This window comes from Notolepis coatsorum, assembly GCF_963971535.1.
Source record: "Notolepis coatsorum genome assembly, chromosome: 15".
Classification (NCBI taxonomy): domain Eukaryota; kingdom Metazoa; phylum Chordata; class Actinopteri; order Aulopiformes; family Paralepididae; genus Notolepis; species Notolepis coatsorum.
Genome location: NC_140179.1, coordinates 14863026 through 14887116, shown reverse-complemented (window position 1 = coordinate 14887116; position 24091 = coordinate 14863026). Strand labels below are relative to the sequence as shown.

Genomic DNA, 24091 nt, shown 5'->3' with positions numbered 1-24091 from the left:
CTCGGCCTATAACCTGTGGGATGAGGGTCAGCTGACGCAGGCTCGGCCTATAACCTGTGGGATGAGGGTCAGCTGACGCGGGCTCGGCCTATAACCTGTGGGATGAGGATGTTCGTTCATTACCTACATTAGCTAGAATAGGATGTGCCTCTTAGTGCTGTATTTTATTGTGTGCAGGGCGTAACTACTTTTTTTTATTCCAAATGTAATAATCCCAATAGAATCTTGCTTAGCCAAGAAAGTAATTTAAAGACTAAAAGAAGACGAGCTGATAAGATGTGTGCTGTTGTTGCTATTAATAATTTTGACAATGAAATGAAGTGTCATGAATGATCCAATGATGGCAAAGAAAACCCAACGACGCAATAACGCCAGCAGATGATGTACAATATATAGGGATGCTCCGATATTGATATCGGATATCGGCCCCGATAAAATAATTTTTTTTATTTTTAATTTTTTTTATAATAAATAACAATTCAGTACATTTATATCTATGTGTTAATTTGTTACATTTTGTTTCACTAAGTTAGGGAAGTAATGTTTTAAGTCAAGCCTGATGTTGCCTTGCACAAAAGAATGATCCCAGTCTCTTCCACACAGTGTGAGGCATACAGGTTATTAATTGAACAATGGGTATCGGATCGGTACTCTGTATCGGCCGATGCCCAGGTATCGGTATCGGGACTGAAAAAGCCGGATCGGTGCATCCCTAACAATATATCTTAGTTTAGTAAAAGGCATGACTGGACAGGGAGACACTGACATCACACTGTGTGACACGGTACTGCAGGTCGCTTCGATGACTCTGTGATCGAGGAGAGAAGACAGTGCTCTGAGGACCTGCTGCAGTTCTCTGCTAACATCCCTGCTCTCTACGGTAGCCAACACATCCAGGACTTCTTCAAGGTACACACACACACACACACACACACACACACACACACACACACACACACACACACACACAGAGACACACACACCAGTGGAGGTTATTGCATGACAACTAGTGAGGCAGTGCTTCACTAGTAATATACAGACAACATATTTTTTTTTCATGTGAATACATTTTTTCTTCAAAAATGTCCAAGTGGGGGAGCTCCAGTAGCTCACCACGTACCGCGAGTGCTATTTCAGCGCCGTGGACAACCGTGCTCGTCACGGATCTGGGGCTGAGCGCGTTCGAATCCCGGACGGCAGCCGTGCCTTTCCCAGAGTGTCTTCCCCCCCATCTGAACCCTTTCAGCCTGCTTCTGTCGGTCGAACTTGACCAAGTATAAATGCGATGAAAAAGCGATAAACGCTAAAAGAACCAGCTGACTGGTCAAAGTAAAAAAAAAAAAAAAAATGTCCAAGTGACAGCTCTGAGCTCTCTGACCTGGCCCCGTGAATACTTTCCCTAAGGTGGTTGTCCTTCCGCGTTCGGTTTGCGCGATCTGATTGGCCACTGACCTACGCTATTACGCCCCCCCTTGTAAGTAGCGAGTCGACGCTGCACTCAACCGATTCATTCAACAGGAAGCGATTTGCGAGTACAATACACCATCACGCCAGAGTGGATAAAGAAATGCTCCAGAAATGAATATGCGTAGGGAAAGGCTTAACGAGTCAGCGCGAGAGCGCACACACAAAAGCACACACGCATGATATCTGATTTATTAATGCCAAATAATGGACGACGACCGCAATTGGCACTTGAAAAGTGTAAATGATGGATTAGTCAGTAACAATTCATGACAGCTTGTATAGCTCAACTGGTTATAGCCCTGCCTGTGGACCATATGGTCCCCGGTTCGAATCTCTTGCCTACTTTTTTTTCTTTTCGTAACGTTAATTAATCTATCCACTCTGGTGTCCCAAAAAGGACAATAACACCACCTTATGCATACTGCACCTTATGTGAATACTGTGATATTGTGAATAGTCTAGGGATGCCCCGATCACGTTTTTTGCCACCGATACCGATCACCGATCGTCGTGAGCCATATCGGCCGATACCGATCGTTTTTGATAAAAAAAAAAAAAAATTTATATAAAATAATTTTAATTTAATTTTTTTTTATAAAATATATATATTATATAATTAGACTTGTACTTGTATTATCTGCGAGACATCGCCACCACGCAACAAGCTCTACTGTCTGTGTGTACTCGAGTAGCTTCCAGCTACGGCCAGGATTCTCCGGAGCTGCAGCTGGACCCTATACTCGAGTAGCCTCGAGCTACGGCCAGGATTCTCCTGCGCTGCAGCTGGACCCTATTGGTATAACGTTACTGTGCTCAGCAAGCCCTCAGCTTGAATACGCGTCGAATCAGTGTTATAAGACATTGATATCAGGAGCTATCTGTAGCTACTGCTAGCCGGATATATAACGTTAATACAACGCCTCTGAACTATTTAGTTCAATGGGACATTTCGTTTTGAACAGTGAACTAACTTGCGCTAACGTGAGTTAACAGAGGTATCATACACGTCTCTACTAGACTATTGCTGAAGCATTTGTTGATATCAGGAGCTATCAGTAGCTAGCCGGCTAGACATGCCTCATCATGTATTAAACTAAAAGTGAATAGTTGACTGGGTCATTTTGTAACGGTAGCTAACGTTAGCTCAGGGAGACGCCGTCCTCCCGTCCCACTAGACTAGACCCGTGTTTACATGCGTGCGGGAGGGGCTGGAGGGAGGAGCACCACCCGGTGTCTGAGACAGAACTCAGCGAGTGAGATCGGTTTTGACGATCGGCGAAAATAAAGCATTATCACCGATCACCGATCGCATATTTATACTGATTATCGGCCGATAACGATCGGTGGCCGATCGATCGGGGCATCCCTAGTGAATACTGTATATTTCAGTTGGTTAGTAGTATGGACCTGTCTCAAAACCCTGCCCTCTTTTCTTGATCCTCCAATCACAGCTGTCGCTTACCTCTGACTTCCTCGTACAAACAAAAAATAGTATCCAAGAGATTCGAACCGGGGACCATATGGTCCACAGGCAGGGGACTAACCCGTTGAGCTATACAAGCTGTCTTGAATTGTTACTGACTAATCCATCATTTACACTTTTCTATTTCTTCGTAAAGAAGTACATCAAATGGTGAGTGGATTTAAAATATATATATATACATATATATATTGGACCGCTGCGTCCAGTGTGTCAGTGTGTGTGTGTGTGTGTCGGTGGCTGAAATGTGTGTTTACTTTCGAATTACCAACGTAATTGTCCTTTTTAAGTGTTGCATAAAACCCATCTGTGGCCTCGTGCAGAGGAAGGTGGTAAATGCATGTTAGAGGAGAGGAAGGGATGCTATGTGTCTTTCTGGTCATCACCAGCTGTTCCTGAAGTCTGGGGCCAGGCGGCTGTTTCTCAGGAAGTTTGTCAGAAGGTTATGGGAAGCTCCTTCAGATAAAATCGGTTCCTGAAGTAATCAGGTGTTGTGGCTGATGTTTGACTGAGAGGCTTGGTTCAGCAGCTTGTTTTCACCGTGCTGCTCTTATTCACGTTTCCCTCGATATTCCAATGTACAGTTTTGCTTGTACAGTTGTACAGTTTCCCCCACCCCGCCTATACCCACCCAACCACCTCCAATGTACAGTCCCCCCCACCCACTAATCACTAATCAAGCCCTTTCCTATGGCATTGAGATTATTTGAGAAATAAATTTTTGAGAAATGAACACCAACCTGTAGAATTAGTTTGCAACTGTAATACAGTTCAAATGGGGTTTGGATTGGAAGCATTTCTCACAAGACACTCACATATTCTTCCAGACATCAGAAATAAGAATAAGAACAGTTTGAATGGTTTTGTATGTTACCAACTGTCAACTTCTCACAGAATGTTTAGAATCTTTCTTCCAGCAAGACAGCAGGTAACCATGGTAACCACTCCATAAACATTCCATGCAGGGCAAAGACACACGGCACACTCAATCAAAACCTTCAACAAATTGACCTGATCTGCTTTTATTTTTCAAAGAGCATAAATCTGTAAAGACACATCAAATGCCAAAAAAAGCATGTACCATTGACTCAGAATGGTCTGTTTTATTTAAATCGTCACAGCAGTAGTTTGGGTAACACTTTATAATAACACTCAGTTATAAGACCTTTATAAGGTATTTGTAGATAATGAACTAATCATGAACAAATCATTTATATACATTCGTAAATTGTTATTAAATAATTTATAACTATTTGTATAACATTTACAAATTAGTTCTACATGATTTATAACTCATTATCAACATTGTTTGTACTTGATTTGTTCATCATTAAATAATGTTGTTTAATGTGTAGTAACACATTTGTAGATGCTTTGAAAAATGGATATGAAAAAACGACTATACTGTACCTCTTATTTGTTCATGTTCAACAAATGATTTGTTAAGACATTCATAAAACATCTATAAATCATTTGCAGATGGAATAACAGGACGCATACTCAAGTCCTGTGCTAACCAGCTAGCCCCTGTGTTCACCACCATATTTAATCGATCCCTGAAGTAGTCAGTGGTCCCTGCCTGCTTCAAGATGTCTACCATTATCCCGGTACCAAAGAAACCCTCCCCAGCAGGTCTCAATGACTACAGACCGGTGGCACTCACCTCTGTGGCCACGAAATGTTTCGAGAGGCTGGTCAAGGATCACATTTGTGCCTCCCTCCCCAGCGATATGGACCCTATGCAATTTGCATACAGGCCAAACAGGTCCACTGACGACGCGGTCTCCCAGGTACTGCACAGCACCCTCTCTCACCTGGACCGTCAGAAGGGGGGCTATGTGAGACTGTTGTTCATTGACTACAGCTCGGCGTTCAACACCATAGTCCCCACCAGACTGGTGGACAAGCTGATCGGGCTGGGTCTGAGCTCCGCCCTGAGCGCCTGGGTACTGGACTTTCTGAGTGAGAGACCCCAGGCGGTCAGGGTGGGGGGTCAGACCTCCAACACCATCACCCTGAGCATCGGGTCCCCCCAGGGCTGTGCTCTGAGCCCCCTGCTGTACTCACTATACACACACGACTGTGGCCAAGTTCAGCTCCAACTCCAACGTCTTCGCAGACGACACAGTGGTGGTGGGGCTGATCTCAGACAACGACGAGAAGGCCTACCGGGAGGAGGTTGAGGTACTGGAACGCTGGTGCCAGGACAAACCAGGAGCTGATCGTGGATTATAGGAGAGGACAGCAGGAGACACACACACCACTGATGATTAACGGGGCTACCATGGACAGGGTGAGCAGCTTTAAGTACCTGGGGGTCCACATCTCAGAGGATCTGACATGGACAACACACATAGACACAGTAGTAAAGAAGGCGAAGCAGCGCCTCTACCACCTGAGACAGTTAAGGAAGTTCAGAGTATCGGGGAAGATACTCCAGTCCTTCTACTCAGGAGCTGTAGAGAGCATCTTGACCGGAAACATCACTGCCTGGTATGGAAACAGCACGGCACAGGACAAGAAGGCCCTACAGAGAGTGGTGCTCTCAGCCGAGCGTACCACGGGTATGGCACTACCTCCCCTGCAGGTTCTATACAACAAGAGGTGCAAATCCAGAGCCTGCAGAATAATGAAAGACCCCCATCACCCCAATAACAGCCTGTTCCAGCTGCTGAGGTCAGGCAGACGCCTGCGAACCCCAGCTACTAGGACAGAGAGGCTTAGGCTCAGCTTCTTCCCCCAGGCTATCAGAGCCTTGAACAATGAACATTGAGTGCCACAGAACACTGAACTATCCACACACAAGCACACACACGACACGCACGCTGTGCACGCTCACACACTAGCAGCCACTTTAACACTTTAACATGAGCGGGCACACACTCATGCCGCACACACCCACTTATGGCCAAAAGGAAAGGCCACTTTAAATTAGTATAACAACAGTAACAGTGTATTGCACTACCAAAGCTACCTAGCATGTCCTATATGCTCTGTAAATATTTTTTATGTACAGATACCGAGATGTCACACCATGTTACCTGTTACCTGTTTATTGCACAATGTTGTTTTTATTGGATTCTATTATATGTTGTACCACTGTATTGCACATCGTTGCGGGCAAGACCACCCGCATTTCATTGTATACTTGTATGCCGTGACAAATAAAAGTCTTGACTTGACTTGACTTGACTTGATGCTCTTGTGTGCCCTAATCTGAAGTGAAGCCTATTCATCATTAACAAATGTCTAATACAGTTAATTATTTGTTAACTTTTTCATCACCTGTTACAAATGTTACAAAAGCCCCCAAAGTATTTTTTTTTTATCCACTTTTTCTCCCATTTTTCTATATTTTTCTCCCATCCCAATTTCGTATCATCCAATTCAACCCTCCCCTGTCACGAACGCTGTTTCTTGCCTCCCACAAGCCGGCTGCAATGTGGACTAAGTCATACATAGCACAAGTCCCCTCCGGTACTTGAGGTAACAGCAGTCGCATCTTTTCACCTGCGCAGCTCGATCTCTCAGTGTCGAGGAGTAACGCGTGGGAGGCTCACGCTGCCCCCGACACTTCCTGATTCTACTGCGCAGGCGCACCAACCGACTTGTAGGAGTCGCTTGTTCACAACGCCCGATCCCCACCCTTCAGTTTCCCTCCCCGTAATACGGCCAATGTGTATTACTGCGGACGACCAGCTAAACTGAAAACAATGTGGAGAGCTGGATTCGAACACGCGAACCCTAGCGTCTCCACACTGGTGGCGAGTGCCTTGCCCACTACACCACCTAGCCGCCCACAAAGCCCCCAAAGTATAATGGCTCCCCCCAAAGTATAATTTGTGTTTTTTTTTTTTTTTGGGCACTCATTTGCATTTGCATTGGTGGCAATGAGTGCTCGCTCAGTGAGTAAAAAATACTTAAAAAACCATAGATTATACTTTTTGATATAGATCATGTTCTTTGTTGGTTTGTGAGGATGTTAATACACACTTGGTAAGATGTGTGTGTATGAAAGAATACTACAAAAAACAGCAGTGACTGCTCTCAGCTGTTTAACACTTTAAGACCTAGACACCATCACCAGTTGTAGGTTGTCTAAAGTGCAGTGTTACTACGAAAATTCACTAGAATGCAGGATTTGAAAAAAATAAATCCTGCATTCTAGTGAATTTTCATAGTAACACTGCACTTACACCCCCCCCCCCCCCCCCCCCCCCCCCGGGTCCTTCCCCCAAAGTATATATATTTCATTTCTGCGGGAATCACTGGTACATTACCTTCAAACCTCTGCGTAGACTTCACTTGTTTTTATCATTTACATTTTCAACGTACGTTTTACATGTTCTAAGTTCCATTTATTTAGTTTTCTGTGTTGTACTTTTTTTTTTTTTGTTAATCCTCTTTTGTGTGACTGAGCGCCGAGACACATTCCTTGTACTTAACCCTTTCACTGCCACGCGACAGCCGGTTAACCCTTTCACTGTGTCAATACAGAAGGTTAGCCCTTTACTATCACACAACCGACGGCGATGCTCCATCATTAGCATCATTAGCTCCACGGATGCGGAGCTAATGATGCTAATAATGGAGCATCGCCGTCGGTTGTGTGATAGTAAAGGGTTAACCGGCTGTCGTGTGGCAGCGAAAGGGTTAAATGAACTACAATAACCGTCACTGATTGGCTGATGTTTTCCAAGGGGGGGGAGGTCCACGACGGGTCAGAGCTCATTGGACCGCCTGAGCCGCCTTTCTCCGACTTCCTGGCTGACAGCCTATCAGACTGCAGCTCAGAGGGTAGGAGGACCACAGACCATAATAATCAGTCTTTGCCTGGTTTGACCCTAACATCTGAGTACAGTAGGTACAGGCATTTACCATCACTGTGTTCTGTTTGTTTGTTTGTTTTGTTTTAGTGCAAAGAGACATCAGTGGAGCAGGTGATTTCACAGTCATATCGGAGTATGGAGGTAATGTGTATGTATGGGTTTGTGGGTGTGAGTTTGTGTGTGGGTGTGTTTGTTGGTGTGTTTGTGGGTGTGTTTGTGTGGGTGTGTTTGTGGGTGTCTGTTTGTGTGTTTGTTTGTGTGTGGGTGTGTTTGTGTGTTTTGTGTGTGTGTTTGTGGGTGTCTGTTTGTGTGTCTTTTTTTGTGGGTGTGTTTGTGGGTGGGTGTGTGTGTTTGTGTATGGGTGTGTTTGTGGGTGTGTTTGTGGGTGTGTATGCGTGCACAATTCTTCTTCCTTCCTCTTCGCCTCTGTAATATTTGAATCATAATGCATGCGTGTGATTTGGTCTGTGGATTCCCAAGAAGTGTGTGTGTGTGTGTGTGTGTTGCTACATGCTAGCTTGTGTGTGTACCTCTCTGTCAGAGTTGACCCCAGTGTCTCCCCCCCCCCCCCCCCCCCTCCAGGCCTGCCCAGCGACAGTGACTTCACCTCCCAGGCTGTAGACGCAGACTCTCTGGCCGAGTTGGACGATGGCATGGCCTCGGGCCGCACCTCCCCAAAGCAGCCACAAGGGGGATCCTCCAGCAGCAGTAGCCCTCTCCTCCTCCCCTCCTCCCTGCGTGAGCGCCGCAGCCCGTCTCCTGCCCCGGGCTCCCCGGCGTCCAGCCGGCCCGGCAGGACGGCCCTGTTCTCCGGCGGTCTGAAGAGATCCACCGGCGCTGCTCACGCTAAAGAGGCGGAGCCGGATTACCTGGACAAGGCCGGCGAACACATCCGATTGGCCGTGCAGAAGGAGGCGGAGCTGAACTACCCGTCGGCGTTCTCCTACTACCGCAGCGGCGTAGACCTGCTCCTGCGTGGAGTTCAAGGTGCGTTTGAAACCAGGCATAATGTTTTCTTCCGTCTCAGATCAACCATAAGCAAGATCTGAATTTCAGTTAGTATTCAAGAGTCGAGATTCAAGATTCAAGAGGTGTATTTGTCACATACATACCAGGGCATACAGTGAAATGCGGGTGGTCATGCCCGCATCGATTGTGCACTAATACTAATAATAAATAGACATAAAAAGAACAGGTAATAAGAAGACATAAGATGTGCATGATAAAAATAGACATGCTAAATTCCTGAGAAGGCACTATGTACACTACTATACAATATACAGTTTTAACTCTGTCATTATGCTATACTTACTATAGCTAAACTATACTATGAACCACATCGGTTCTTTCCTTAACACTTTGAGTGCCAGCAGGGGGCGCACGATTTATCGCTTGAATGCCAGCCTTTTTAGACTGATTTTCCGATATTTCATGATTTTCGCGGAGCTATTTCTATATTATGGCTATGTGTCTAATATGCCCGTCGGCCGTCGCTTATCAATGACTTGCTTCAAATGTTCTGCAAAAAGATTATTCCAATTCCTGATCGCCATTCCAAATATCGATCGCGTTTATTGATCCAACGTTAGGTACTCGAAACACATAATCCACGCTGTTCTGAGGGTCGGCGATGACTGCAGTAGTCTCGGGTTACATGCCTGAGAAGTAAAATGTGGATTCCGGAGTTTTCTTTTCTCATCCATTTTCATTGAGTCTAATCCAATGGGTGCATTACCATCCGGGAGACGATAGGGGGCGGTATTTTCCCTGTTCGAGCTCGTAGACAGTCCCAATGGTAATGTGAGGCTAGATTGATGAAAAATTTATGGATATCGCTAATAAAAGCAATAACGATTAAATAACGAGATTTCTCGTCATTGGCACTCAACGCATGGCATGAAATAACGAGATTTCTCGTGGCTGGCAGTGTTAAAGTGACCTTTATATTCCTCATTCCATAGTATTTCACTAGTTGAGTGGATGGGAATCATACCTGCATACCTGGTTATTATTGGATGGAATCTGGCAGCGAGTATAACCTGGTCCGTCTGTCGGTCGGTCAGTTAGTATGTCCGTCCCAAAACTCACGACATAGTACACGATAGAGACATGACATTTGCCCCAACCATAGATATTGATCACACCAATCGTCCAGGAGGTGGCGCTATAATCGAAGGTCCAAATGTCTGCAAAGACATAACTCATACACCATGAACCCAACTGACATGAGACTTTGTACACATATATAAAGCCATCCTTGGCCTACAGCTTTGCCTATAGGAACACCCATGTCTGTCTAATTGAACTTTACACCATTTAGATTTTCTTCTTCTTTTTGCCATTTCCCTCAAGACTCCCTCCCACGTTGTCTGGCATCTCGGGACCAACATCTTACATTGTATTATTCTGAGAGTTGCCAGGACAGACCATAATGACCACCAGACCCATTCACATTTTTGGAAAAAGAAACGTGTATGTTCGTTCATATCTATTTCTAGCTGTCCTTGGCCACTATATATAACAGCATGAAGATAAGGGCTACTGTGCTGAAGTACATATCAAGCTATATATAACAGCATGAAGATAAGGGCTACTGTGCTGAAGTACATATCAAGCTATATATAACAGCATGAAGATAAGGGCTACTGTGCTGAAGTACATATCAAGCTATATATAACAGCATGAAGATAAGGGCTACTGTGCTGAAGTACATATCAAGCTATATATAACAGCATGAAGATAAGGGCTACTGTGCTGAAGTACATATCAAGCTATATATAACAGCATGAAGATAAGGGCTACTGTGCTGAAGTACATATCAAGCTATATATAACAGCATGAAGATAAGGGCTACTGTGCTGAAGTACATATCAATCTATATATAACAGCATGAAGATAAGGGCTACTGTGCTGAAGTACATATCAAGCTATATATAACAGCATGAAGATAAGGGCTACTGTGCTGAGGTACATATCAAGCTATATATAACAGCATGAAGATAAGGGCTACTGTGCTGAGGTACATATCAAGCTATATATAACAGCATGAAGATAAGGGCTACTGTGCTGAAGTACATATCAAGGCGGCAAGTAGCAGGAAGGTGCAGTTCTGTAGCCACAGTGGTCACAGATTATTATCACAAGTTAGGTGCTTGTTCTCATTAATACTGAGCTAAATACAACTCTGAGCACAGCTGAAGGGTTTTATTTTATTAAAAGAAATGTTGTATCCTTTATTTATCCAGGAATGTCCCATTGAGATACAAGATCTCTTCTTCCAGGGAGTCCTGACCAACACGGCACACAACACGTTTCAACATAAAAACAAGGGCATTAAACAAAAAAACATACTAATCAAATACAAACACAGAAGGCCACAGTTATTATAGAGAGCCTTCTGACTATAACACATTATAGATATATACCTTCTGACTATAACACATTATAGATATATACCTTCTGACTATAACACATGATAGAGATATACCTTCTGACTATAACACATTATAGATATACCTTCTGACTAGAACAACCTTCTGACTATAACACATTATAGACAGATATACCTTCTGACTATAACATTAGAGATATACCTTCTGACTATAACACATTATTATTTTTATATACCTTCTGACTATAACACATTATAGAGATCATATACCTTCTGACTATAACACATTATAGAGAGATACCTTCTGACTATAACACATTATAGAGATATACCTTCTGACTATAACACATTATTATTTTTATATACCTTCTGACTATAACACATTATAGAGATCATATACCTTCTGACTATAACACATTATAGAGATATACCTTCTGACTATAACATTATAGAGATATACCTTCTGACTATAACACATTATAGATATACCTTCTGACTATAACACATTATAGATATACCTTCTGACTATAACATTATAGAGATATACCTTCTGACTATAACACATTATAGATATATACCTTCTGACTATAACATTATAGAGATATACCTTCTGACTATAACGCATTATAGAGATATACCTTCTGACTATAACACATTATAGAGATATACCTTCTGACTATAACACATTATAGAGATATACCTTCTGACTATAACACATTATAGAGATATACCTTCTGACTATAACACATTATAGATATACCTTCTGACTATAAGATATTATAGAGGGATATACAGTACCTTCTGACTATAACACATTATAGAGATATACATTATTTTATTTTTTTTATATATCTTTTATTGGTGAAACATAGGTGGTACAGAGAAGCAAAGGTTGTTTATCAATATTTAACATATCACCATGGTTCTTTTTTTGACGAGACACGGACAGGACTGAAATTGACCAGGAACAACAAAAAAACAACAAAGACAAAAACTAAACAAAATCGAAAACAGGCAATTTTTTTTTTATAATAATAATAATAATAGTAATAATAAATAACCAAGATACAATATACAGTGGGGCGGAGTTTACAACAGCATATCTGAGGTGCTCACCTCGGAGAATGAGTATTTCTTTAGGATCAGTATTTCTTTAGGATCAGTATTTCTTTAGGATAGATATACCTTCTGACTATAACACATTATAGATATATACCTTCTGACTATAACACATTATAGATATATACCTTCTGACTATAACACATTATAGATATATACCTTCTGACTATAACACATTATAGATATACCTTCTGACTATAACACATTATAGATATACCTTCTGACTATAACATTATAGAGATATACCTTCTGACTATAACACATTATAGATATACCTTCTGACTATAACACATTATAGATATATACCTTCTGACTAGGTGTGCACGATATTGATTTTTTGATATCGATACCGATTTCTGCTCCTCAAGGTCGATAACCGATAATATATATATATTTATTGTATTATAATCTTTAATTTTTAATGTATATTCCTGTAGTTTTGACCTAACCAGATTTATCATGACATGAGCGTTACTACTATGAACGAAACAAAGCCAAGAGAACAGTTTTGACTCTTCAAATAAAGTGACTATGAGTCGATCACAAAATTAACAATCCGTCATTAACAATGTGTTTCCCTGAACAATGAGTGAACTAAAAACCAACAGATATTGTGCTTTGTCAGGACTCGGCAGATAAAACATTTGACGCTATAGGAGAGGAGACTGTTGTGGTCTTGGTCTATGAAACAACTATTACCGTACTTTTCGCACTATAAGCCGCACCTGAATATAAGCCGCAGCAGCTAAATTGAATGATGTGTACATATATAAGCCGCACTGGACTATAAGCCGCAGGTGTTTTAATGTTTAATTACCATATGTAATTAGCATTGGGACACAATACAGTCGGACAAATAACAAGAATTAACTCATTTACAAGTTGTATTAAGTTTAGCAAATAAGGGAACAGATAAATAACATTTCAATGCAGTCAAAAAAGCAATATTTAGATTTTTACATTTTCGGGTTTGGTCACGTCGAGTCACATATAAGCCGCACCGTTATATAAGCCGCAGGGTCGAAAAATGGGGGGAAAAGCCGCGGCTTATAGTCCGAAAAGTACGGTACTTGGCATTTATAGGACAGCACGCCTCAAAAAGAATTAAATAAACCAAACAAATCATCTCTGTCAAACGTCTTTAATTTAGCAAATGCCTCGTCAATAGGTACAAGCCCCGCCGGTTCCTTTGCAGCTGGCTTTGGATTCGCAGCAGCTTAGCCTTTAGCGGCTTGCGACTTGCGTGCCGTCGTCGGATTTTAATACACCATTGTAGCGGTGGTGATGTTTCAGGTGACTTATTAGGTTGGATGTGGTATAGCTTGTTGCCCCTTTCCCTCCTCGTGGAACTTCTGCATTTGTTACAAATAGCAAGCAAACTGTTTTCCTCTGAAACTTTGAAAAAGTCCCACACTACCGACGACGCCATGATCTTTGTTTACTATCTGTGCTGCTTCTGAAAGTTACGCGACTACGTCACAGCCAGGCATGAGAAAGGGAGCGCTGGATTTGTGAAAAACTCCCTCTTCATAAACCACACACTATCAGTCGTACCACAGTACTGGCAAAACGGGAGGAGCCTACAGAAAAACAAACGCCCTTCATCCCAATCCACCCACACCGGATTTCTTTTAACCAAAAAATGTATTATATTATCGGAGCTATCAATAATTTTATCTATTTATAATTGCTGATATCGGCCCGATAATTATCGACCCGATAATTATCGTGCATCCCTACGTCTGACCATAACACATTATACGTGTCAAGACTGTCTGGGTGGCAAAACCTACTCCTGTCACACTCTCCTGGTATTAGGCGCCAAGCACTACTGTAGCGGTGAAGTCCTGATTGTTGAACAAGCACTACTGTAGCAGTGAAGTCCTGATTGTTGAACAAGCACTACTGTAGCTAGGCTTGGGCGGTATGACGGTATTACGGTATACCACGGTATTTAGAAATACCGACGGTATTGAAAATCAATACCGTCAAAATCAGTTGGGTTTCAGTTTATATTTACACTGAAACGGAGTTTCGACGGGGACTGCACACACACAGCACGGCCAGCAGAGGGCAGTTTCCAGATGATTGATTGGCTATTGTGAGTCACGTGAGGAGAACACAGAGGTGCATCACACTAACCTCAGTAACCTGTATGCATTTCCTCTATTTCTGAGCAGACTGCTAAAGCTTAAGCATCCTCAAACTTCCAGAAGGTTCTAGCCTGTTCTAACCGGTTCTACTATGACATCATACTGAAGCGTAACTTGAATTACACTGTGACACGACTGCAGTTACAATAATAATAATAGAAGTTAACCACCGTCACTCCAGCCCACGATGAGCTCCCTGACCACAGATGGCTAACGGATTTAAGCAAAACCCTCGCCTCCACGAGTCGCCAGTGACTTCATCCAGCACAACGAGACTAACGAGATGGAGGCACTTCTTTGGGAATGTAATACGGGGTGAGTGAGTGTTGAAATTTTTTAATCATAATGCAACTGGCTCACGTTGATACGAGGCTAACTAGCTACCGTTAGCTCACGTCGATACCTGGATGGTGCCGGCAGGCGGCAGTGGCTACTGGCTACCTTCTGTGATTTGTTTACTTCGAGGTTGAAGAAAGTGCACTTTCAGGTTGAAAGAACGGCCCTAATCTCAACGTGTTTCAATATAAGCAAGCGTTATGTATGGTGATAATAATGAGTATATTGTTAGCTCCGCCGCTGGATGCTGCGGGCTTCTGGCTACCATTCTGAGAGCTAAGCTAACGATAGTAGTACTGGATGCTGAAGGCTAACTGGCCATCTCCGTGATTTGTTTACTTGGTAACACGGGTTGCCCCCCCCCCCCCCCCGCTGATGAAAATGAAAGTCATACCGTCATATACCGTATACCGGGGTATTAGGTCATCAAGGTATGACGGTGTGAAAAAAATGATACCGCCCAAGAGGGAATGTTTAGCTCTTGTGATTAGTATTGAAATAAAGAGAACAGAAAATGTTTAGCTCTTGTGATTATTATTGAAATAAAGAGATAAGGCTCTGCTTAAAACTAGGGATGCTCGATATTGGCTTTTTTACCGATACCGATATTCCGATATTGTCCAACTCTTAATTTCCGATACCGATATCAACCGATACCGATATATGCAGGGTTTCCCACTACAAAAAACGGAATCATTTCAGGTAACTAATAATTTCACTGGATATATATATAACAAATATTGTTATTGTTATTTTATTTTTTTAACCGATACCGATATTTTCCGATATCACATTTTACTGCCGATATCGGCCGATAATATCGGTCGGCCGATAATATCGGACATCCCAGTTAAAACCCATTCTCACAGATGAGGGTCTGTGAATGAATGAATGAATGAATGAATGAGTGTCGCATTGTCAGAGGAGCAGGTAGCCCCGTTCGTGACTATGATGCACTCTGTGCATCACAGTCACGAAAGGGGCTAAGCAGGAGGATATTGATCACAGCGTCACATAATATCTCTTCAATCAAGGCCTGACACAGGCTGAAATAGCTTTATGCCTTGCCTCAAAGTGCAATCAAAGTGAGCTCTCAAAGAGCACCTGGCTACGGGAGGCTGCAACACGAAACTGGCCCCTGTATGTCCAAACCCCTCCCACCCACCCCCTCCTAATGTACAGTTTCCTCCCCATCGTATGTATATTTTCTGTTAAGATCTCTGTTTAACAGTACTGTATATTTGCATATTTGCATATCTTGTATGTCGCAAATGTAACAGTACTGTGTATACCTGTATGTCATGTACCCCCCTGAAATAAATGAATCCGATTTAATTTGTTTTCTCGTGATAACGAGATAATTATCACGGGAAAACGGAGCAAATAAAATGTATGAATGTACGGCCTCTTAGGGCTTCCGTACAATACAGTACGGCTCAATACATACAATTGTTAAGGGGATGCAGACCAGAGAAAGACGTTTGTCTCGTTTACATCAGGGTCCCCCTGTATGCCCCATCAGTTATAATAAACATGGTCAATAACACTAGAATCTAAATATATACTATGAGTAAGTGTATGAGTAACATATGCAGTTGAGTAATAATAGTCAAGGTTGAGCTATGGCTTGATTTAGATTTACAAGTGCTTTCAAAGAGATGTGTGCCATAGCGTGGATTATCACATAGTAGCCTCACTTTCTGACAGCCTCACACAGCAGTCTCACGTTTAGAAATCAGCTTAACCCTTTCACTACCACTCTACCAAATGGTTAACCCTTTCACTGCGACACTACAGAAGGTTAATTAACCCTTTGACTACCACTACAGAAGGTTAACCCTTTCACTACCACTACAGAAGGTTAACCATTTCACTACCACTACAAAAGGTTAACACTTTCACTACCACACTACAGACGGTTAACCCTTTCACTACCACACTACAGACGGTTAACCCTTTCACTACCACACTACAGAATGTTAACCCTTTCACTACCACACTACATCTGCACCTTTGATCACACTGCCTACTAAACTTGCTCATATGCGTATATTTAGAGTTAATTATATTGTTTACACTGCCTATTTTTAACTTTTCTACTGTACTATACTTTTATTGCCTGTATTTATGTCTTCTACTATTATCCTGCCCATACCTGTAATGACAATTAGGGCTGTAACTAACGATTATTTTGTTATCAATTAATCCGTTGATTATTTTATCGATTAGTCGATTAATCTAAACAATTAATTGACCAGAACAATTTATTCTATTTGCAATTTAATATTTCAAAATGTTTTACTAGTATCCTCAGGTCACATGAGTAGTTGCCTCTTTGACACCACCTACTGAATACCCAGAGTAGGAGATGAGCCATGACGTTTATTTATGTCTATAGATGCTGTGTAGTGTGGAGGCCTACTGTACATGAGTAGAGTAACCTACATGCTGTGTAGTGTGGAGGCCTACTGTACATGAGTAGAGTAACCTACATGTTGTGTAGTGTGGAGGCCTACTGTACATGAGTAGAGTAACCTACATGCTGTGTAGTGTGGAGGCCTACTGTACATGAGTAGAGTAACCTACATGTTGTGTAGTGTGGAGGCCTACTGTACATGAGTAGAGTAACCTACATGCTGTGTAGTGTGGAGGCCTACTGTACATGAGTAGAGTAACCTACATGCTGTGTAGTGTGGAGGCCTACTGTACATGAGTAGAGTAACCTACATGCTGTGTAGTGTGGAGGCCTACTGTACATGAGTAGAGTAACCTACATGCTGTGTAGTGTGGAGGCCTACTGTACATGAGTAGAGTAACCTACATGCTGTGTAGTGTGGAGGCCTACTGTACATGAGTAGAGTAACCTACATGCTGTGTAGTGTGGAGGCCTACTGTACATGAGTAGAGTAACCTACATGCTGTGTAGTGTGGAGGCCTACTGTACATGAGTAGAGTAACCTACATGCTGTGTAGTGTGGAGGCCTACTGTACACGAGTAGAGTAACCTACATGCTGTGTAGTGTGGAGGCCTACTGTACACGAGTAGAGTAACCTACATGCTGTGTAGTGTGGAGGCCTACTGTACATGAGTAGAGTAACCTACATGCTGTGTAGTGTGGAGGCCTACTGTACATGAGTAGAGTAACCTACATGCTGTGTAGTGTGGAGGCCTACTGTACATGAGTAGAGTAACCTACATGCTGTGTAGTGTGGAGGCCTACTGTACATGAGTAGAGTAACCTACATGCTGTGTAGTGTGGAGGCCTACTGTACATGAGTAGAGTAACCTACATGCTGTGTAGTGTGGAGGCCTACTGTACATGAGTAGAGTAACCTACATGCTGTGTAGTGTGGAGGCCTACTGTACATGAGTAGAGTAACCTACATGCTGTGTAGTGTGGAGGCCTACTGTACACGAGTAGAGTAACCTACATGCCATTACTGCTTTTTATCTATTGACTCATTATAGCTACTTTATTATCTTGAAATAATACACCCGCCCGTTACTATGATACTGTTTATCATTACATACAATGTATCCATGCCTGTAGCTAAATGCTGAAAAACAGGGAACAAAATACTTTTTAGCCTTTGATATTTTTTTTTACCGGACAGAAATTATAAATAGCGGGTGCGGCTGGCTAGCGCAGTGGAGAATGCACTCGCCTACCACCGCAGAGACTCTGGGATCGAATCCAGCTGTCAGCGGTACCTCCGGCTTGGTCAGTCGTCCCTACTAACACAAGTGGCAGTGTTAGCGGGTGGGAAGCCGGGCGGGGTATGTGTCCTGGTCGTTGTAAACTGCGGTTCCTACTGGTCGGCCTCTGCACGCGTTACATTCCCCCAGTGAGAGTCCTCGCTGTCGGGTGAAAAGAAGCGGCTGGCTGACTCCACATGTATCGGAGGAGGCATGTGGTAGTTCTACACCCTCCCTAGGCCGACAGTGGGACAATGCATGCAACGACCAGGAAGGGAATTGGCATAACGACTAAATTGGGATGGGAGCAAAAAATACAGAAAAAGTGGGGAAAAAAATTTATAATAATAAATAGCTTTTTAGTAGGGATGTTCGATATTGGCTTTTTTACCAATATACCGATATTGTCCAACTCTTAATTTCTGATACCGATATCAACCGATACCGATATATGCAGGGTTTCCCCCCCACAAAAAAAGTGGAATAATTTCAGGTTATTAACATTACATATCTCGTCGTGGAATTAACACAACATTATGCATACTTTTGACAATAAATTAATTCAGAATTTGTTCTTACTTGCTTGCCTGAGTAAATAAAGGTTAAATAAATGTAAAAAAAAAATATATTTTTTTTTTGAAAACAGATACCGATAATTTCCGATATCACATTTGAATGGCCGATAATATCAGTAGGCCGATAATATCGGACATCCCTACTTTTTAGTATATCTCCATGAATTATTATATGTATTGTGTGTTATCTCTCCACTCCACGCTATAGTAGTGCTTGTGCCAGCACAGGAGATACGATTACAATGAATGTTTTATATATATATAGGCATATAAACATATTTAAATCAATATCTACCTTTTGAATAAAATAGGCTCAGGAATCAGGATTGTTAAAGCTAATTAGCCTAATCCATGTCAAAAAGAGTATCCTATAGTACATTTATAAGTTATTTATATTTTGAACGTGATTCATTGCGCACTAGTTTACACGTTGCACATGTTATGACTTTGAAGGCCTGCCATTTCCACCGCAAAAGGCACATACAAGTAACAATACGATGCGTCGATCGTAAATCGACAATGTCATGGCCGATGACGTCGACGTTGTCTACTAATCGTTGCAGCCCGAATGACAATACATTCTGTTAACAATGACAATAAAACCTGCATCCATGGGCACATATGTGGTAATTAACCCTTTCACTGCCGCACTATGAAGCGGTTAACCCTTTCACTGTGACAATACACAGGTTAACGCAGGTTAACCCTTTACTAACACACTACCGACGGTAACTCTCGCTCTCTCTCTCTTTCTCTCTCTCTCTTTCTCTCTCTATCTCTGTCTCTCTCTCTCTGTCTCTCTCTCTCGCTCTTGCTCTCTCGCTCGCTCTCTCTGTCTCTCTGTCTCGCTCTCTGTCTCGCTCTCTTGCTCTCTCTCTCGCTCTCTCTGTCTCTCTCTGTCTCTCTCTCTCTCTCTCTCTGTCTGTCTCTGTCTCTGTCTCTCTCTCCCTCTCTCTGTCTCTCTCTCTCTGTATCTCTCTCTCTCCCTCTCTCTGTCTCTCTCTCTCTCTCTATCGGTCTCTCTCTCTCTCGCTCTCTCTGTCCATCTGTCTCTCTCTGTCTCTCGCTCTCTCTCTCTGTCTCTCTCTCTCTCTCTCTCTCTCTCTCTCTCTCTCTCTCTCTCTCTCTCTCCCTCTCCCTCTCCTCTCTCTCTCTCTCTCTCTCTCTCTCTCTCTCTCTCTCTCTCTCTATCGGTCTCTCTCTCTCTCTCGCTCTCTCTCTGTCTCTGTTTCTCTCTCTCTCGCTCTCGCTCTCGCTCTCTCTCTCTCGCTCTCGCTCTCTCTCTCATATATCTCCATTAATTGATTAGTGTGACTCTTCTTCTTCTGTCTCTCAGGTGAGCCCAGTCCTACGCGGCGAGAGGCCGTGAAGAAGAAAACGGCGGAGTATCTGATGCGTGCCGAGCAGATCTCCAGTCTGCACCTGAGAAGCGACATGGGCCAAGCACCAACACACACGGCGGTGAGTGGGACGGAACCGGCACCGGGCCAGAGCCCAGCCTAGACCAGCCCTGCCCAAAGGGGTCCACAGCTCAGCCTAGACCAGCACTGCCCAAAGGGGTCCACAGCTCAGCCTAGACCAGCCCTGCCCAAAGGGGTCCACAGCTCAGCCTAGACCAGCACTGCCCAAAGGGGTCCACAGCTCAGCCTAGACCAGCGCTGCCCAAAGTGCTCCAGAGCCCAGCCTAGACCAGCGCTGCCCAAAGGGGTCCACAGCTCAGCCTAGACCAGCGCTGCCCAAAGGGCTCCAGAGCCCAGCCTAGACCAGCGCTGCCCAAAGGGGTCCACAGCTCAGCCTAGACCAGCGCTGCCCAAAGAGCTCCAGAGCCCAGCCTAGACCAGCGCTGCCCAAAGAGCTCCAGAGCTCAGCCTAGACCAGCGCTGCCCAAAGTGGACCACAGCCCAGCCTAGACCAGCGCTGCCCAAAGGGCTCCAGAGCTCAGCCTAGACCAGCGCTGCCCAAAGGGCTCCAGAGCTCAGCCTAGACCAGCGCTGCCCGAAGAGCTCCAGAGCTCAGCCTAGACCAGCGCTGCCCGAAGAGCTCCACAGCTCAGCCTAGACCAGCGCTGCCCAAAGAGCTCCAGAGCTCAGCCTAGACCAGCACTGCCCAAAGTGTCTCCAGAGCTCAGCCTAGACCAGCACTGCCCAAAGTGTCTCCAGAGCTCAGCCTAGACCAGCGCTGCCCAAAGAGCTCCAGAGCTCAGCCTAGACCAGCGCTGCCCAAAGAGCTCCAGAGCTCAGCCTAGACCAGCGCTGCCCAAAGGGCTCCAGAGCTCAGCCTAGACCAGCGCTGCCCAAAGGGCTCCAGAGCCCAGCCTAGACCAGCGCTGCCCAAAGAGCTCCACAGCTCAGCCTAGACCAGCGCTGCCCAAAGAGCTCCAGAGCTCAGCCTAGACCAGCGCTGCCCATAGGGCTCCACAGGCCAGACCCTGGCCCTCCATCACATTATCTTGGTCTTGGTTTTGAGGCCATTTATTAATATTTGAGGATGGATTTAGCAAATTATATGATTATTATAACAACAAACAAACATGTTGACATTAGGGATGCACCGATCTGATACTTATATCGGCCCCCGATATGACTAAAATAGCTGGATCGGGTATCGGTAAAAGATATATATATATATCGGAAATTATTATTATTATTTATTTCTTTATAATAAGAAATAAAATAAGAAATAACAATTCAGTACATTTATATCTGTGTTAATTTGTTACATTTAGTTTCACTAAGTTAGGAAAGTAATGTTTTAAGTCAAGCCTGATGTTGCCTAAAACAAAAGAATGATCCCAGTCTCTTCCACACAGTGAGGCATACAGTTTATTAATTGAACAATGGGTATCGGATCGGTACTCGGTACCCAAAGCCCAGGTATCGGTATCGGGACTGAAAAAGTCGAACAGGTGCATCCCTAGTTGACATAAGACCTGTTTACTTGTCACGTTTCTAGGGCTGCCTCCTCATAGTTGATGAGGTGATTCATTGGTTGGTTTAGTCTCGTTAGTAGTTTTCCATGTTGAATGAGTCATTTGCTTAAAAATGACAAGCATGTCTCTGGTAAGCATAAGATTTGTAGAGGTCCCACTGCATTATAGGGGTGTAACGGTACACAAAAGTCACGGTTCGGTACGTAGCTTGGTTTTTAAGTCACGCTTCGGTATGTTTTCAGTGCAGCGGGGGGAAAGTAATGCAAAACATAAAATTGCTTTTCAATTGTATCCAATGTTGGAATGTTTGCCTGTCTCCCAGGCGATGGGGGTGCAGTGCTGTCCTCCCACCAGCAGAGGGGGCCAGCAGAACCCCGCAGAGGAGCTGAGAGCCTACAGCGTGCTGGGAATCGTAGACAAGGTCAGTGATATTATGGTTCATTCAAACAAACATGGGGTTTTTCAGAGTTAACCGTCAGAAAGTTGCAACCGGAGAACCGACGATGTCGAAGATAATATGTCCAATGATGTAAAGAGTTTACCACCGAAAGGAGAAGCTGTAAGTACAAGTGGTGAACTCTTTGGGATCGTTTCATGATATCTGATGTAGCGAGAGCTGTGACTGACCTTTCACCTTTTTGTGGCATTCTAGGGGAGAAAATCATAAAGAATTATTTATGTTTGTGGATGCACCATCAACAGAATTATGGTATTAGGGGTGTAACGGTACACAAAAACCACGGTACGGTACGTACCTCGGTTTTGAAGTCATGGTTCGGTACGGGTTTTCGGTACAGTGGGGGAAAGTTTGGCTTTCCATGTTCCACTCAGGGGTGATGTAGTGTGCAGTAACTAATTGTACTTGTAGGGCTGTCAACGAATATTCTATATTGAAATTAATAATCGACTTGTACAAAAGATTATATTAGATTGTGAAAAAAAACAGCCCCCGGTGGGCGGTCGTTAGTGGTTAACATACTGTTGTATTAGTTCGGTACACTACACAGCCGTTCGGTACGGTACACACTGAAACGGTTCGGTTCGGTACGGATACGTGTACCTTTACACCCCTAGACCTAAAACAAAAATGCATTAGGAAGAAGCTTGAATAATAATAGCTGAATCTACTCCTTTGGTCCCGACTTTTCTGATCTTCTGAACCACCTGAATGCAGCAATATTGTGGTTCTTTGCCCAAAAAATGCTCTTATTTTGCTGCATGTCAGTTTGCCATGTTTCTGTATCTTTATCCTCCTCCTCATCCTCACTTCACACGCCGCTGCCGAAGAGCGTCTGACGACCCTCTGGCAGAGAGTTGAAAAGTTCATGTTGATATTGAAGATAAAGCTTTAATAAGGGACACGGTTTCCATCTCTTTCAAGTGACATTTATTGTCCATTAATAAAGACCCTATACGGAGACATATCTTCTGCATGGCTGGGTGACTGACGGTGACGGAACACCATCTCCAAGCGTCCCACCCCCTTCCTTGTGTCCTTTCCTCCTTGGACAATCCTCTTTTTAATCTGTGGCAGTAAAACTAAATAGATTGCTTGGATGGTGCGATCAGGATCTTCCAGTGTGTGTGTGTGTGTGTGTGCGTGCGTGTGTGTGTGTGTAGGTGTGTGTCAGTTATGGTACCACAAGGTCGGCTTAGGTTACCGGTCCTCTCAACCAGCTGCTGGCGAAGCAACTTCACCAACCAGCCGTGAAATGACTTGGCAAGCAGGTGGAACAGCGGCCCACGGCATAGAACCAACAGCGCTCGGCCCTAAACACACACACACACACTTAAGTACACACACACACGGGCACAACACCCTAAGGATAATGTTGACACATAGCAACACGTGTTACAGTGTAGTGGTACAACACACGCCATGTTGGAAACGGATCAACAGCACGCCATTGTACTGAGGTTATCCTAACCACAGACTAGCTGCTGTCAGGCCCTGTAGCTGTACAGGGACCCCTCTCCTCTCCTCTCTTCCTCCTCCTCCTCCTCCTCCTCCTTCTACTTTTAATGGGGACAGAGGGGACAGATGGAGGGAGCCCCCCCCCCCACCCCCCCCCACCCTCTCCTCTCCCTGATGTTTGGGTCTTAATTATATTAGCG

General features: G+C 43.7%; 1 protein-coding gene across 1 annotated transcript in view; it reads left to right on the top strand.

Moving 5' to 3' along the window:
• rps6kc1 (ribosomal protein S6 kinase polypeptide 1) overlaps positions 1-24091 on the top strand; it is a 113258-nt gene that overhangs the window by 27018 nt on the left and 62149 nt on the right. The window contains exons 4-9 of the mRNA XM_084330561.1: positions 794-909; positions 7648-7744; positions 7864-7917; positions 8359-8763; positions 20384-20508; positions 22299-22397. Of these exons, the coding sequence (XP_084186687.1) occupies positions 794-909; positions 7648-7744; positions 7864-7917; positions 8359-8763; positions 20384-20508; positions 22299-22397 (896 nt within the window). The remainder of the gene's footprint in view (positions 1-793; positions 910-7647; positions 7745-7863; positions 7918-8358; positions 8764-20383; positions 20509-22298; positions 22398-24091) is intronic.